This window comes from Epinephelus moara, chromosome 13 (assembly GCF_006386435.1).
Source record: "Epinephelus moara isolate mb chromosome 13, YSFRI_EMoa_1.0, whole genome shotgun sequence".
NCBI lineage: Eukaryota > Metazoa > Chordata > Actinopteri > Perciformes > Serranidae > Epinephelus > Epinephelus moara.
Genome location: NC_065518.1, coordinates 24,847,844 through 24,865,410, shown reverse-complemented (window position 1 = coordinate 24,865,410; position 17,567 = coordinate 24,847,844). Strand labels below are relative to the sequence as shown.

Genomic DNA, 17,567 nt, shown 5'->3' with positions numbered 1-17,567 from the left:
ATATAGTGAAGTTAAAGAGGATTGCCACCTAAATTAAAAATTCCAATATGTTATTTCCATGGCCGAGGAAAGCTTAATGAGTATTTGTGAACATTAGCTACTATTTCTTGAAGCCAGAAACCAGAGAAGTCTCAAACTTTTAATGTCATTGGGTAATAAGTCTCCATAGACAATGAATGGGACCCTGATTTAGTGGACTCACAGAATGTTTGTTTCCTTTTTCATACCCAAATGAGCTTTAGTCTACTGTAGTGTTCTCAAGGTCTGACACAGAAAATGTACCAGGGGTCAGCAACCTTTACTATTAAAAGAGCCATTATTGGCTAAAAAAAATGAAATAAAAATCTGTCTGGACATATTTGAATAAAGGTAACAGCTTATTGAGTCTAAATTAGCCCAACAACATTACGGATATGTCTAAATGAGCATTCAATAATGTGATTTAATGTGACAGCGTTAGTGGTGAAAGCAAATTAATCTGTCCTCACATTATTAAATCCTCTATTTCCCTCCAAGATTTTCCCTTTTTTAGATTTGGAATCCATAGCTAGCCTTGGTAGAGAGGCTCCCTTTACTAAAGTTAAGTAAAATTTAGAGGAAAAAGCACCAGGTCCTACACATATGACACACGTTTTAGTTGATAAAATGTAAAATATTTTTTAATTTGATGTATAGGCTACACATTTTTACAGCTGTAGAATGCAAAAATCACTTTAGGCCTGCAACACTGACAAGTTAAAATCTAAATGTTGTAAAATAGGGGGCCACTGGAGAGGGTCCAAAGAGCCACAGGTTGCCTACCACTGACATAGGTGCTCTCAGAGTGATCAACAACATCTTCCCCAGATCATCAGATACCCTATGACATCACAAATTTGAGTTTTAGCACTCTAGTTTTTAGATTTGAGAGAAAGATGTTCATTTTTAAGAATGTTTTTGGACTGTCTTAGTCCATATAAATAACGCATGAATTTTGAAAGTGAACGTAGCTCCCCTCTAAGCTTTCACATGCCACTGATTGTCTATTTCATCAAGCCTGTCAAGTATCCATGTGACGCTGTAAGTGGGCCCTGCCATGCTGCTAGTGCAACAAAAGCAACATAATTAAACTTTAGATTTTTTTTAAACAAGAAAAAAAAGTAAAATGGGGTTATCACAATAAAAATGCGTCAATGTTCAGTATGTAACAACTCATTAATTCCATGTATGTGCAAGTGAATGTGTGAATTATGAGGAAACACTGCCACCCAGTGGATGAATACTGCATTGCAGCTGCACCACAGTGCCAAACCACTAATGAAGGCACTGATCTAAAGCCATAATAGACAATAAAGAGGCGCTGAAGGCAAAAAAGACGTCTTACAGCCTGTAGAGAGCACTGACCATTTTCTGTAGGATGCATGTCAAATAGGAACCAGTGTTCAGTGTTCGTTTTCACCATATTGCTATAAGGGATGCACCATGTGTGTGTCTGACTGCAAATGTCTAGTCAAACTTTTCCATCATATTCCTCCTGTGTTTGCTCTATTTTCAGACTGAAGAGTGAATGCCACTACCCATTTCAGACAAACAGAAGTCATCTCTTACCGCATCATGCTCTTTGCACCCTCCTTCAATTACATCCGTACCACAGGCCTTGTCATGGCCCTAGTACCCTGATTAGCAGACGCACTTGAGATGCCTCCACTGCACCAGACATCTGATTGAAAAGATATGAATTTATGACCTTATAATCACCTCAGTCCCTGCTGTCTGTACATGCGGGACACACAAAGCGGCCATTCCTGAAAGGAAACCAGCATCTGGCGTCTGAGCCACATACTAAAACAGTCATGGGCTCTCAACAGCTGATATAGAGGGAGAAAGCCTTTACAGAAGTAATTGTACATGAACTGTGGCCCACATGCATTACTGATGGCTCTTAAGATTTGGAGTGCGGAGGCTGACAAGAGCTGGCATTCATTGTAGGGCACCGAGGATGGATGAGTGACAAAATCAATGCTGCGGCACTCGAAGGACCTGGATACGTCGGGCCAGCTGTTGCATCCCGTCAAGGAGGCTTGATTTTTAAAATGTCTCCAGGTTTGTTCAGGTTCTTGACAAAGGGGTTGCTGGTGAGGCGGGCAAATGTTTGAACAGCTGTTCTTATTGTTGCCAGGCTTCCCGCTGTCCTTCGGCAGCGACTAAGCACACATACAGTATGGCTACAGTGCATCTAATGGGTTGTTAATCGCACTGTTAACCTTTGGAGGGCGTTTAATTCAGGAAAACTCTAATATATGGCAAAGTCCCTGGATTTAATTCCTTTGGCTACAACTCACAGCTACATATTTGGGTGGAGAACCAACTGATGAGCATAAGATATTTTCTCTAAACTAACGTGCAGAGATACAAGGTTCTGAATTCTCACCTTTAAGTTTCAAGTATTATTTTTGCCACATTTTGCTTCATATTTGCTTCACCTTACAGCTCTAAAATTTAGCATTTTAAATGTTGACTCGCTAGAATCAAAACAGGGGAATATTACGAGATTTTAAACCCAATCATACCCAAAAGAATGGTACAACACTTTGGAGAAATAAGCTTATTTGCTTTCTTTCCAAGAGTTAGATGAGAATGTTGATACAAGTCTCATATATGCGAGATAAATATGAGGCTACCACCAGCAGTCTAGTTAGCGAGGTTAGCTTGGCATAAAGAGTGGAATCAGGAAGAAACAGCTAAACTAGCTGTGTCTGAAGTTTAAATAAATCAGACAATCAATCAGCTTTAGTATGGAGGACAAAACATGACTTAAATATCAATAAATAAATAAATACAGTAATAATGAATATGCAAATAAATAAATGCATAAACAAATAAATAAATAAGGAAATACCATGTATAAATAACTACAGGAATTAATAAGTACAGGTACATAAAATATAGAAATAAACAACAATGTAGAAGTAAATTTAAGATATGTATGTATGGAGTTTTTAATTATCAATGGTCATTTATTTATGCATTTATCTTTTTAAATCTGTCATTATTTTAACATTTATCTATTTATTTTTTATTTGTTATGCATATTTTTTTTTACTTCTGTATAGATTCATGCATTTATTTTATACCTATTTATTTATTTATTTATTCATTCCTGTGTTTATTATTTATTTACACATTTTCTTATTCTTTTATTTATTTATTCTTATAATTATTTATACATTTATTTATTTATTTATTTATTTATACTTACATAAATTAATTGACCCTATATTAATTATCTGGGCTGCACGGTGGTGTGGTGGTTAGCACTGTCACCTCACAGCAAGAGGGTTCCTGGTTCAATCCCAGGAGGGAGCCCTTCTGTGTAGAGTTTGGATGTTCTCCCCGTGTCAGCTTGGGTTTCCTCCAGGTACTCCAGCTTCCTCCCACAGTCCAAAGACATGCAGGTTGGGGATAGGTTCATTGGTGACTCTAAATTGTCCGTAGGTGTGAATGGTTGTCTGTCTCTATGTGTCAGCCCTGTGATAGTCTGGCAGCCTGTCCAGGGTGTACCCTGCCTCTTGCCCAATGTCAGCTGGGATACACTCCAGCCCCCCTGCGCCCCCCAAGAGGATAAGCGGTTATGAAAATGGATGGATATATTAATTATATAATTAATAGAAGGTGCTCATGGAATTTTGTTACCTTTGGACATCGCCCGGCTAGCAGTTTGCCCCTACTATTACCACTTTTCGTGCAAGCTAAGCTAGCCAAATGCTAGTTATTGCTTAGTTTTTAAGTAGCGCACAGACATTAGTAGAGTGGCATCAGTCTTCTCATGTAACTCTAAGCAAGAATGTGTATAGGCATGTTCCCCAAAATGTCAGAACTATTCCTTTATCTTGCCCACAAAGGCTTTTGTTCATATTGTGGGGGACATGCACTGTGGGACTCACAGTTATTAAAGCGTGAAATTCGTTTTATTTTTGTAACTTTGAACAAACTCGAATTTAGGGTAGGCTGCAACTTATTAATTGTTTTGTCAATGAAATGTCAGAAAATGGTGAAACGTGTCGAGTGTAACTTTCCAGAGCCAAAGGTGACATCTTCAAATGGTATGTTTCATCCGACCAACAGTCCATGGATCCAAAGATATTCATTATCATCTGTGACATGTATGACTACATACTGCACAGTCTTTTAGTGAACCTTTACATATTCCTTGAAAAAGTGTTGCACATTCTGCACTAAACACCACTTACTGCTCTCGTTCATTTTAATTGAGATATAATGTACCTATTCTTATATTTTCATATTTTCATTATAACTTTGTTCTATCATATATTTCTCTTGATTTTTGCAATTCTTGTTTTTACTTTTTAATTTAATTTTTTTCTTACTATGTTTACCTTATGCACCAATGCACCAAAGCAAATCCCTTGTATTTTAAAACCTATAGTGACAATACATCGCATTCTCATTCTGACAGCATCAAAATATCACTTTATTATCAATAACCTAAACAATTATTCAATTGTCAAAATAGTTGTCAATTGACTTGGGTAACTGATAAACTGAATAATCGCTCCAGCTCTAATGTGACCCGGCTGATTAAACTGTTTAACACTGGAAATCTGACTAATGCAGTTTGCTTGTAGGGATTGTAATCTTCAAAAGTTTAATGTGTGTCTTTTTCCAGATTGATCTAGTTTGAAGGCTCCTCCAATGTGTTCCTGGAGCAGCAGCGGCCCTGTCCCTGTTTTAAGTTAAGTGATGGCAGGTACCCATAAATGACACCAAGGGAGCTGTAAGTAACATAGAGCTGAAGATTGTTAACCAGAATCAGCCGGTAAAAAGGTCACACTAAAATAAAAATATGTACTGGGAAACCTCCAAGGTTCTGTGTCATGTAAAAACATGGCTTTATCACCATGGATGTCCATGACCCCAACTTCACCCAGTGTTGAACTACAGTAAATCTTCCTTTCACCAGCAGATGTCGCCATTTCCACCCTTTCCTCCACCCTCCCTGCTCTCACATACCTACAAACATGCCATTGATAAAATAATGTTTACAGTTTACAGTTACCCACAATCCTGAGCGGTGTGTGTTGATATCAGAGGGCTCATTTTACACACAGCCTGCACGAAAACTGCTGCTGCAGAGGCATGGATATTTCCTTTACTGACCCTAATCCATCCACGTGGGGGGATTTATTGTTGGCTTGTCAGAATATGATAAGCCAAAATGGTGTATTTCAAGTATTACATAATTATAGTGTAACTCTATTGTATTCTTTTGTTCATTCATTGTCTTTCTTTAAGTGACAAACGAGTGCATTCTCCTTTCTTTTTATCACTGACTGCCATTAAAAAGAATAAATGGCCCTATTTTGTTTAACGATTCATTATTTTACGCTCATTAATTTCAGTAATTTATAGTAAGAGGGTGATTAAGTCGTTAATATGCGTCCTTATGGCCATCTGGATGAAGCTGGGTGTTTAGAGGTGCCATTCGTCTTCTTTATTATAACCCTGCTTCAGTTGGAGTCACCTAACATCCGAGCTGCCGTAGTGTCCTTGAGCAAGCGTGAAAATGGGAAGATGAAAATCACTCTGTTGTTGCAACAAAGGAGAATAGGGATGTGAATAGGTTGTAATACCGCCGCAGTCCGCGCTGATGTGTGCAGATAAGCTGCGGCAGTGATGGGACACACACACACACACACACACACACACACACACACACACACACACACACACACAGAGAGAAGTGGTTTATGAGAAGAAGTGCGCAGCGCAGACACGACGCTTCTGAATATGCACCCATGACTGTCGGCTGTCCCTAATTTAACTCCGAGCGATGTAATTGGCGATGGTGGATTTGTTTACCATATTTGGCAAGATAGTGACACAGCGCGCCTGGGAATTGGACGAGAGCGGCCGTCATTCACAAAAGTCTGCCTTCTGGAGCTTTACAAACAAAGCGCGTGCTCACGGGAGTTGTAGTCCAAAACAAACCCTCTCTGAGATTACTCCAGCGGGCATATTGCTCCTTTGCAGTGAATTCAATACCACGTATGCTCTAAAATTTAAAACGCACTCACTGTGATGATTTTGTTTCGTTTGACGTTTATTTAAGTGTAAAAATAACCCAGCGTGAGACTGTTAAAGACACGCGGATGCGAGACCCTCCGCTCGCAGCATACAAATCCCACCGGCGATGCTCTCCCGTGATTGGCTGCGCCCTCCTGTCAATCACGCGGTGCTCCTTCCTCCACCGCTCCTACAGTAAATATTTGTGTTTGCTCAACCGGCTGTAATGGTGGACGACTGAGGCAGAGGAACGGAATACAACTAGAGTGAAGAAAAGAGAGGAAAAAACGGTCCGAAAGTCTGTTTCCAGAGCCAGCCGCCGCGAGTAGGACACGGGCTTCGTCGAAAATGGATGAACTCAAACATCAAGTCATGATTAATCAGTTCGTCCTGACGGCGGGTTGTGCGGCAGACCAAGCGAAGCAGCTTTTGCAAGCGGCACATTGGCAGTTCGAGGTAAAAAGAAACAGACAATTATACGGGTTCAGTGTTAAAGGCGGCGGGGGTTACGTTATTTAGCCACACGGTCCGGTTAGACGTTATGTTTATGTCTGCCCGACCGTTAGTTTCCTCCGGAGCTCGCCCTGTCTGCCTCGCGACACTTTTTTAAAAGCTCGTGCAATTCAAACACAAAACAAAGCGTTACTGTTAGCTATGTGTCCGCTTGAGGTGGCAAAGAAGTCGGCCCACTTACTAAGCAGAACTTTTGTTGTATTTAAAGTGTACATGTTGGTGTTTTAGCCAGACTAAACCAGCAGGGAGTACACGGCAACGCAGCGGGGCGAAGCACACAGCTAGCATATCCAATTAGACTTTACTCTAGATTAAATACTATAATCCGACACATGACAGCGGTGTACAGGCGAGGCCAGCGAGTGCTGTTACGCAATAAAGATGACCGCCGTGTTGTATCGACGAGCCTACAACAAGAGTACATGATTGTTTAGTCTGCGGTGGACCTAATATAGATTTAGCTTTCATTTGTCTTCGCCGCAGGCTCGCTGTATTGTTTGGGTTTTATGTACATGAGCAGAAATGAGGCGATGTTTGCCTGAATTCTTTGCCCCCAGCTATTTTTAATGCTCTTAACTTACACGTTGTCACCAAATGTCATTCATTTCTTTGTGTTTTTCATTTTAGACTGCTCTCAGTGCCTTTTTTCAAGAAACAAATATTCCATATGGCCATCATCATCAAATGGTGAGTGCGAGGAGGAGCGGCGGTGATGATTATATACTTTCTCTTTTACTATTTATTCTGTTTATGTGATTATAGCAAACCCTAAATTCAAGCTAGTATTTCTTTAAGGCTTCTGTGTTGTTTTGGGTGGGATGGGGGAGGATAAACAGCCCTTATAGGCCAAGAGGGATGATGTTGTACTAACAATAACAAAGCACATGTCGGCCATGTTGTGAGCTTCCAGAAATAAACACACAGGCAGGCATGCAGCCGCAGCAGCCACACTGAGAGGGAGAGACTATGTGTGTATGTATGCGAAAGAAGAGGGAGGGAGGCAGATAGATGTAGATGTATGAAATTCCCCCATTTTTCATTGTATTAGCCAGAGTGCATAAAGGAAGGAAGGGCCCCTCAGTTTCTGGGTAAGACTGAAAAGAAGTCTAATTCCAGGAAGAGGACAGCTGCCTCTCACAAATAGACCCTCGTGCAGTTGCATTTGCCTCTGGTAATTTGGCTGTTTTCCCTGATTGGGTTGTTGCAGCCCACAGCACCACACATATTGGGGACTTTAAGGGGCAGAGAGGAGAGAGCAGAGTAAAGTGGAAGGCATTGAGGCTGCAGGAGACTACACATACACGCTAAGGGGTTGAACATTATGAAACACTAGCAGTATTTGGGCTTTTAGCAGCAGCCCACTTTGGCAGCACACAAGCCTTTGTTTGCAGCTGCATGCATGGCAGCATCCAGCAACAGCTGCCCTCTGGAAGAGCCTGACAGAGACATGGGGGGATATTTTTTATTATTTTTTTGGATGAAACTGTTGATCATTTTTTTAAGCTCACGCTCTGTTTGTGTTTGGCTCACTGTTTGTGTGGCAAAGATGGTCACGGAGCTGCTAAACATTTTTTTTTGCTTTCCTAGAGGAAAGTAAGCGAAATAGGGATAAAAGAGGATTTGGTTTTTTTATTGCATTGTGTGAGAGCCTGTGTGCATTTATAGCCTCCGAGTAGTGCAATATCGCCAGTCAGCATAGAAACAGCTCACACTGAGCTGGATCGCTTTTATAGCAGCTTTATTATAAGGAAGAAAGCCAGTCCTTCTTTATCATCTGATCAGTAAATAAGAGCATCTCACTCCTCTATTTAGCTCATGAAATGTCTCACTTTAATTTAGAGAGTAAACAATCCGCCAAGAGCTGTTCTGTTCTGTCTGCCAAATAGGGCTGAGCTTGATTGCTGCAGACACTGGATCATGAAAGTCAGAACGCACAGCACCTACGTGTGTTTGTGGGGTTATTGTCATTGACATGTTCTTGCATAATCGCAAGTTTTTTTGTTTTTCTTTTGCATATGGCAGCATGTGCATGCGTCTCTGAGCTTAATGTGCGCCGCATTTGTATTTTGTGCATTCAGAGAGTGGGTGTTTGTGTGTGAGTCACAACAGTACTACAGTAGGGCAGCGTGTCCAACCTTCCTGCAGCTTATCAGGCCACAGTGTTCGTTAGTATACAGATCTAATCCACTTTGCTCTCACTCGCTCTATCTCTCCCTCCAGTTTAAGCATGAACATTAGGTTACATTTCTGTTGCACATGCCGTTGCGTCAGTGTTTTGTGTTACAACACAAACTGAACTCATCCTTGAGATTGCTATTTTGGCTAGAGGCCTCGCCCCAGCCTTAAGGGCCCCAACAGATAGCCTGTAGACGTGCAGGGCTTGGCAGCGAGGCAGGTTAGGACGTCATGTAGGTCAGTTAGTTTATGGATACTGTTTAATGAGCTGGTTTATGCTGTTGTTTTTGAAGCCCAACAGTGTATAAAGTTGAATGTGGTATACCAAATCATTTTTCAGGGTTCACCAGTAATTTTTATTTATTTATTTTATTTTTTTTGAGGCAAGTGGGTCAGAGATGCACTTGTCCCTATACTGAGGCTGCTACTAGCGATTGTTTTCATTGTTGATTAATCTAATGATGATTTTTGCAATTAATTGATTAGTTATTTGGTCTATAAAATGTCCAAGAATGGTGAGAAATGTCAGTTGGTGTTTCCCAAACCCCAAGATGGTGTCCTCAAATGTCCAATCTTGTCCATAACCCAAACATATTCAGTTTACTGTCATAGAGGAGTAAAGAAACCAGAAATTAGCTGGAATCAGAGAATGAAATGAAATACCATGAACGACTTAAGTTAACTGCATGAAAAATGACCCCATTTTATCTGCCTTGCTCTCAAACTTGCAAGCAAACTACGCAATACATACTTGGAGTTTCACCCACGTTATCTAACACCACCCTACTAAACTTCTGTTTGCAGTATAATTGAAATGCTTCTTTGCGCTTCAGCTCATAAACTTTGTCTTTTACCTCCCTTAATTTCTTTGGAGTGCTGAATCAGAGATGATAAGCATGCAAGATGGCTCACTCCTTAGCTATTTCCATCCGGAAACAAACATTGGGTTTTAATTCTGTTTTACCACTTGTTTGAACGGGCAAGTAAGTAGCCAGATCTACAAGCCCAACATGTCATTCCACCTGCCCTTGGCAATCAGGCAGTCTTTATTGTTAAGCCCTGTTTTTCCATCCAACTTTGGCATCATGGGAAATAAATTATCTTGGATACAAAAGCGCTATTGTTTGAGAAATACAGTTATTTCCAAACGAAGCTTGTCTGGTGAGGATTTGTAGCCGACTAGGAAGCATTAAAGTTGTGCGTCATGTCAGGTCTGATTGTGTTTACCTGTGCTTTGCTAATGCATAATTTGTGCATCGTATGTCAAAGGTTTATACCCTGTATCAAATATCATATAATGAGGTGAGCTAGCCGACTCATCAGCGAAGTCTTGAATAATGCTGTGAAGGCGGGGGGGATTTGGATAAAGCTCATGTCATTATTATTTCCTTTTAGTAGCAATCCCAGACCCAGGGGAGTGCCCATGCTTTGGCACATGATGTAGAAGAGCTACAATCTCTGTACAGACACGCATTCAGGACTCTGTTGTTGTCTATGTGTGTGTATGTTAAGTGCGTCTGTTTCTGTGAGAGCCACACAGCCACGTGATGGATCTTGAACAGATTGTCCATTTATGTCTGTGCTTTGACTGCAGCTATCAAAGCTTACATCTACTGTATGTTCCACGATGGACACCCAGACACTGAAACTCCATCCAACTCGAGTTGTGTGCAACCCCTTGCCGTCTACTCCCAGTTTTCTCCTCTACACACACCCTGCCTTGACTAACACGGCAACCACCACACATTCCTGCAGGATGCGGCGCTCACACCGACCCAAAATGGACCCTTTCACAGCAGAAGGTGTCGGTGTAACTAAAAACACAGCACCCTGTCTCTGTCTTTAGTTTACACACTCTCACTCTTCTTTCCTCTCTCCGTCGCGAGCTGTCTCTTTCAGTGTACAGACGTAAAACATAAGGCTCGAGAATTCAATTAGCCGTTTATGTTTCCTGTTTGAGAGTTTTATAATCATGCCCTGTCCTCATCATCTTGTTTTAGCGTAAATCTCAAAGCGGTTACAACCTCCAGCACAGCACATCGGCATGTGCACTCCTACTTGGAATACACGATATATCAGAGTTGTATTTCTGTTGCTTCTGGCTGTTTGATGCTAATCCCTCTTATCAAATATTATGCACACATTCTCGTACCCGTGCCCTTTTTTGTTTACATATATTTTTTAGGAATGTGCCAAACCAATTTTAAGACATTTTTGAAATGAAGTGCCTATATAAAGTCTGAGCAAATTAAATAGAAAGATTTCCTAGGAACTAGATGTATATGAGTAACTTTGGGAAATATATTTTCAGTCATCATGGTTCTTAAATGATCAATGTGGACACAGTGTAACTGTCTGTACTACTTAGAGTAGTACACTATGTGTCAGTGAATTTGGAAGGAAAAAACACTGACGCTTAACACTGATATCAGCGTTTCCATGATTAAAATCGCTCCATGTGGGGCACATACAGCCACAATAAAGTGAATGAATCCTCATGTGACCACAGAGGAGGAAGTAGATGGATGACTTCCACTGCTGTCTGGAAACATGTGACCCCCTCATCATGTGACTAAGCAGAGAAACGACCTTACTAAGCCACAAAGCCTGCTTCACATGTGTGTAATTTCTGCTGGAGTCATGGCTATTAAAAAGCAGATAGCGAGGTCTTCATGTGGAAGCCATGCAGTAAAGTCAGGACTGTGGCTCTATGCTAAAGTATGTTGCCTTTTATAGGTCAGGGTAGTAAAAATAATCTTCTGTAGAAATATTTCACGTTCTCCTCTCTGCTTGAATCATATCTGCACTCCTACAGTATATCATCCTCCTGTTCTCACCCCGAAACACTAGGTGCTTTTTTAACCGCAGTTTCTCTTTCCTTTCTTGCAAAATATTGTCCAGGTTCCATGGATGTAGCTTTCACCTTCTTATTACCTAAATATATTAGCAAAAGCAGTAAGTAATCTTCATCTGTATCCATTTGAAGAACTTTTACTGTTTCCACCTACTGCTGAGCACAACCCAGGCTGGCCTACATGCTGCAGCTCACGGAGTCATGAAAAAAACAGCTCCATGGTTGAATGATCACCGTTTTTTATTGTGCTGTAATTGCTGTTGGTCACAAGCATCATGCACAAGTTGAATGAATCTAGGGTTTTATGAAGGGCAACGTTCAGTACCACTGACTGGGTACAGTGACGTAGCTGAATAGTTTTGGGCACTGCAGGGCAGTGATAAAAGTGGGCGTGAGGTTGTTTAAAGGCTGTTTCCTGGCAATATAAACACCCAGGAGAAGAAAAAAGGAGTGTGTGTGTGTGTTTGAGGGGGTGTTTCTGGTAACTACAAACATTAGGTTTTGGTGTCAGGGTGTGGCTTTAAGGAAGGGATTTTTAGAAATCCTAACTTTTCTCATCCATGTGAGATTTCGCTGAGATCTTGAAGTGTGTGGTGTGCCCGGGCAGAAGAGCAGAGGTATAATTACCTTCATAAATCAGGATATGACAACATGAGCGACTGTCGGCTCCTATTTCTCTATCTCAGCCTCTTTCCATTTATCATCACACTGAAGAGGAGCAGGAAAGCTAACTAAAGTATATAAAATATACTTAAATGGTTTTTAAATAGTAGTGAGGCATCAATGGAAACAAGCAAGCCAGGGTGTTTGGTGAGAACTTAAAGGGACAGTTAACCTCAAAATCAAAAATACATACTTTTCTTCTTACCTGTAGTGCTTTCTATCAATGTAGATTGTTTGGTGTGAGTTGCAGAGTGTGGAGATACCCGCCGTAGAGATGTCCGCCTTCTCTTGAATAAAACGGGACTTGATGGCAGTAAGCTTGTGGTGCTCAAAGGGCCAAAAAATACATTTGAAAAACTCAACAGCAATGTCTCTTTCCAGAAATCAAGACCTGGTTACTCAAGATAATCCACAGACCTTGTTGTGAGCAGTTTCATGTAGGAACTATTTTCTTTCTACTGACCTACACCGGCCAACCGTATCACCGTACTTTTTTGGGTTTGAGCACCACAAGCTGAGTGCCATCTAGTTTCAGTATATTTGAGAGAAGGCAGACATCTCTACGGCCGATATCTCCAACATTCGTCAAATCACAGCAAAACAATCCAGATTAATAAATGGCACTACAGGAAAGAGGAAAAATGTGTATTTCTGATCTGTGGGTGAACTGTCCCTTAAGGTAAAATAGCCTAATAGCAAGGCAATGCCAAGTATTTGGGTAGAAGATACAATAACACTGTGCTGCTTTGTGTCTCTGACACACAAGAAACAAGGTGCTCCCTGTCCGGCTGCAGACACTACTTACTGAAGTTCATTAAGTTCAGAATGAGGTGAATCCAGTTTGCTTTCTCCCATTGTTTGTATGTTTAAGTCTGATTTCATGAGGGTGTACGTGTATGCACTAGAATCCCCTGGGTGTGCAGGCAGCACTGTGTCTCAAATTCAATCATGTCTAGATCTGTTAATGTTGTTAATGGGCATTCGTCTGCGCCTGGATATGTATATGTGTGTGTGGTTTTCTATACCCGTGTGTTGCACAGCCATGCCAAGCAGTTAGCCACATCTGAAGAGGCTTGGCCTGTGCACTGCATGTTCCAGCGTGTTGCCCTACATGTTTCCAGGAGCACGGCTTCCCAGAACCCTAACCACACACACACACACACACACACACACACACACACAAAGGCGTGTGCACAGACACACACACAGGAACTTTGGCTCAGGGGACTCCGGGAATGGGAATCCATGTGGGATGGCTGCGAGGACCAGATGTGTTTATGAGCATTGGAGTAAGATTGAGTTTCACACTGATTCTTGGAGTCACTGAGTGTACACACACACACACACACACACACACACACACATGCAGGGGTTAGGCCTATGGCGGAGGAAACACAAGCAGCACGTGGGAACCTTTCTCTGTTGAATAAAGGGAGGGTTGTCACATTGTGTCCCTGTGGCCTGTTTTCTCAGGTTAGCTGTAGCGCTGCAGCCAGGCTCTTGTCATCTCACTGCTGCTACCTATTCCCACTATTCCTGTGCTGTCACCTTCCTCAGTGTTTTCCATTCCTTTCCTGCTTTCTTGCCTCACATTCATGACCCCTGACTCCTCACCAGTTCCCATTTGACCCTCCTTTGTCTGACTTCTGCTCTTCAGTTCCTACATTAGATCTCTAAATTTTTATTATTCAGATAAAATTCCTTTGTGATTATGTTCAGTGCTTCAAATTGAAACTGGAAGCTGACACTGATTAGAAAACCCACTATAAGGGTTCCATGCAAGGTGAAAGAAAAACTAAATTTGATCTACAGTGATGCGTTGCCCAGAGAGTGGTATCTTTTGGCAAGCTGAACCCTGGTGTTTGCATCGTCATCGTGTTTTGTTCTCTCTCACGATGACCTTTGGCCCAGTAGTTTCTGTTGCCAGACTGCTACCAGTCGACAGGCCATACTCCTTTTTCTAGATATGAGTGGGCCACTGAACAACTATTGTTAGCCTGTTAGCCATTGTTGTGAGCAGTGCAGTGTGTGCAGTTGGTCAAACAGAACACACGCTCCACTCAGTCCCAGTTCTCCTATCTTCTGTCAGTTGCTGCTTTCTTTTTCTTTCTGTTTCTGCTCTTTTTCTCTCATTGCTCCTCTGTTTGGCTTTCACTCTTCTTCCTATATTATCCAGTGTGATAATATACATATAAACAGAGTGCAGCTTGGCTAATGATCAACTGAGTCCCTCGTGAGTGTAAATCCAACCACGTCCCTGTGTGTGTATATTAACTCAAACACAGAGAGATACAGTGTTAGGGCTCAGCTGCTGGACGCTGGGTGAAGTCGAAGGAGTGAGGGGTCATGGGTGAAGAGAGGAGGGGGTGGACGGCCTCTTTAAACATTCAGTAGCACCTGTCAGCCTCCTTTTTTTTAGTTCAAGAGGGAAACATTTGGTTCTCACATCCAGCCACTCCCTTACAAACCTGACTGTCACCTCCTGTTGGTGAGCTATGTGATGGGATAATAAAAACACACACAAAGTTGCTTGTCTGGTTTTAGTTTGATGTTGTTGTTGAGTGGTGACGTTTACTAGTGCTTACCTCCACTACTACTGATACATGTGTAAAGAGTGTCAGTTTTCATGCATAGCATGGAGAAGATGTTGGCTAACAGATGGACGAAGGTCATGTTGTTTAGTGTTTTCCCTCCTTACAATCAGCACCTGAAGTCCAGCACAGGGTCTGAAATATGTAGAAGTATTTGTTGAATTTGGAAACATGTTATCAATTTGTCAATGTGTTAAGCCAGCAGTGGTTTGTTTTAATTGTGTTTTATCAGTGGTTTCGTAAGTATAGCTGGGAAATGTATTGATATAGTAGCGATATCCTGATATGAGACAAGATATTGTGTTAGATTTTGGATGTTGTAATATCATAAGTGTTTCCTGGATTTGAAGGTTGCACTACAGTAATGTGATGCAATTTTCTGAACTTAGTCAACCACAGTATCGTCACAATATTGATATTGACGTATTTGGTCAAAAATAGTGTGATATTTGGTTTTCTCCATATCACCCAGACCTATGGGTGAGAACATTTAATCCTCACTTTATAGCAAATGGTCAGATCTTTTATTGAAACAGTGAATTTGAAGTTTTTTAAATAATTTGTTAAAGTTCAAGGCTTTCAAGCAGCTGTAATTGATGTTTTGATAAAAGCAAGTCACCTGAATCTGCAGCTCCTGTCACATTTACAGAGCTTTGTAGTGAGTTTTAAACTCATTGTTAAGCTGTCAGGCCTTTTTTTGGTGTCTAATGAGTCTCAAATTCAATTTCAAGTATCATTAATAACATCCAAATATTTATCTGGATTTTTTCAGGCATACAAATGCACATTTAGGTCATCTGTTATTATTAATATCCAAGCATTTATTAATCTCTCATTATCCTTGTTACGGTTAGCATAGCTGCCATACTTGTGTGTAGGTCACGGTTGCATCAGGATCCGACTGCAGAGCTGCTGCTGCCAAACAAAAAGGCAGTGCTAGGCTACACATACACACCATAAGACCGCTCCCTACTTAAACATTTAACAGGCAGGCAGAATCATGAACAGTTAATTCAGCAATGGTTTATTCATCCGGCCTTCTCTCCTTTATTCCATCTTTCCCTCTGGCTCCTGTTTGGCCCGTATCCCCTTCACTTTCCCATCTGCATTTCTGTCGGTTTCACCCATTTCTTTCACTGTTTTTACTCCTTTCTCCTCCTAGTCCTCGTTTCCACAGTCCTCACAAGGCTTCAGTCAGAATCAGCCTTACCATTACATTAATGACAGTACAGGAGCAGTAGCATTAGACTGCAGTCACATCTACAGTGTGTCTTTTGAGCGATCCATAAATGGAAAAGTTGATTTCGTTGCATCTTTGTTTGTTGTTTATTAAAATGTTCACTGCCAAATTACAAGTAAATCAGGCCCCGAATGCCAGTAATTGAATGCCACACAGACTCAAAAGTTGCTTGTTTATTGGACAGAGACTTGGTAAACTGTCATCTGTTGAGGTTACATATTTTGGAAGCGTGTTGACAAAACATTTAATTCCAGTTCCCGTAATCCAGGCTAAACATGACGGACTTGTCTGTGCTCCCTGCCAGTAATTTGATACATTGAGGAGGCATTTCATATCAACAGGAGGCCGACTTTAGCCTCCATTTGTCTCGTAATTCTTGGCTCTGTCAACATTCATCCTCTTTTGCCCATAAAACATTGTTTCGTGGGATTCATGCCAGTCTCACATACTCGATTGCAGCAATCTTGAAAGTGGACAGAGACCTGCATTGTCAGTGTTGCAGGGTTTGAATGGCATTGTTCTCACATGCCCAAACAAACCAAACAAAGGGGGTGAATATTTCTGAATGCATATAAACATGCATGACGTGAGTGCATCCAAGACTAGTCCAGACCTGATGCCGGTGAAACCCAAGCATCCTCCCACACATCCAGTACTTAACACCAGCTTAACGAGGTGCAGTTTGTGCCTCCTGTCCATTGTCTTTTTTTCTCAACCAGAATACTTATGCCTCCATGTTCTTTTTCAGTATTGTGCAGCTTTACACCCCTGAGCTGCTCATTCATAGTCTTATGTACTGTATCACGGGTTCAGTGGAACAGTTGGATTAAGTGCCTTTTTGACTTTGCCCAGTGTTATGAGGTCAGTTCCAGTAACACTGCTGGAAGACAAGCAGGAAGACTCATCAGCAATGAGTTAAATTTCTCCCAGAGTTTAGGGTTATGATGTGGCCTGTTGTTTTGCAGCCAAGGAGAGGAATGCTGTGTTAAATGCACAACACAATGTGGAGCTGTAACTCCAGGTTATCCTACACATTTGTCCCTAATAATGGGAAGAACACTTGCATAGATTATATAAACAGCAAACAAAATACTGAATTCCTCAAACCATACATTGCTTTGGGGTTCACCAGATGACAACATGGAGATTTTACAGTATGGTGGCTCAGACACAGGAGCCAAGCCATCACTGCAGACTCCCTGTCTTGTTTTTGCAGTTGTACAACATGTGTTATTTTACAGCCTGATAGGGCTGGGTATCGATTCAGATTTTCCAGATCGATTCAATTCGATTTTCAAGGACTCAGTTCAATCGATTCAGTCAAGTATATTTCAATTATGATACAAAATTTGCTTGGATATTAAGATATTTTCTGAGAACTAATGAAGTATATTTAACAAGGAACCCTCTGACCTGGTGCATTACTATTAAAAATACTGTTTACATTAAGAATTGACCCCAAAGCAGT

At 41.2% G+C, this 17,567-nt stretch overlaps 1 protein-coding gene across 1 annotated transcript in view; it reads left to right on the top strand.

Moving 5' to 3' along the window:
- Positions 1-6,260: 6,260 nt before the first annotated feature.
- The window catches only part of ubald1a (UBA-like domain containing 1a), a 23,251-nt gene continuing 11,944 nt past the window's right edge, over positions 6,261-17,567 (top strand). The window contains exons 1-2 of the mRNA XM_050060230.1: positions 6,261-6,519; positions 7,204-7,263. Coding sequence (XP_049916187.1) covers positions 6,412-6,519; positions 7,204-7,263 — 168 coding nt within the window. The 5' untranslated portion in view covers positions 6,261-6,411. The remainder of the gene's footprint in view (positions 6,520-7,203; positions 7,264-17,567) is intronic.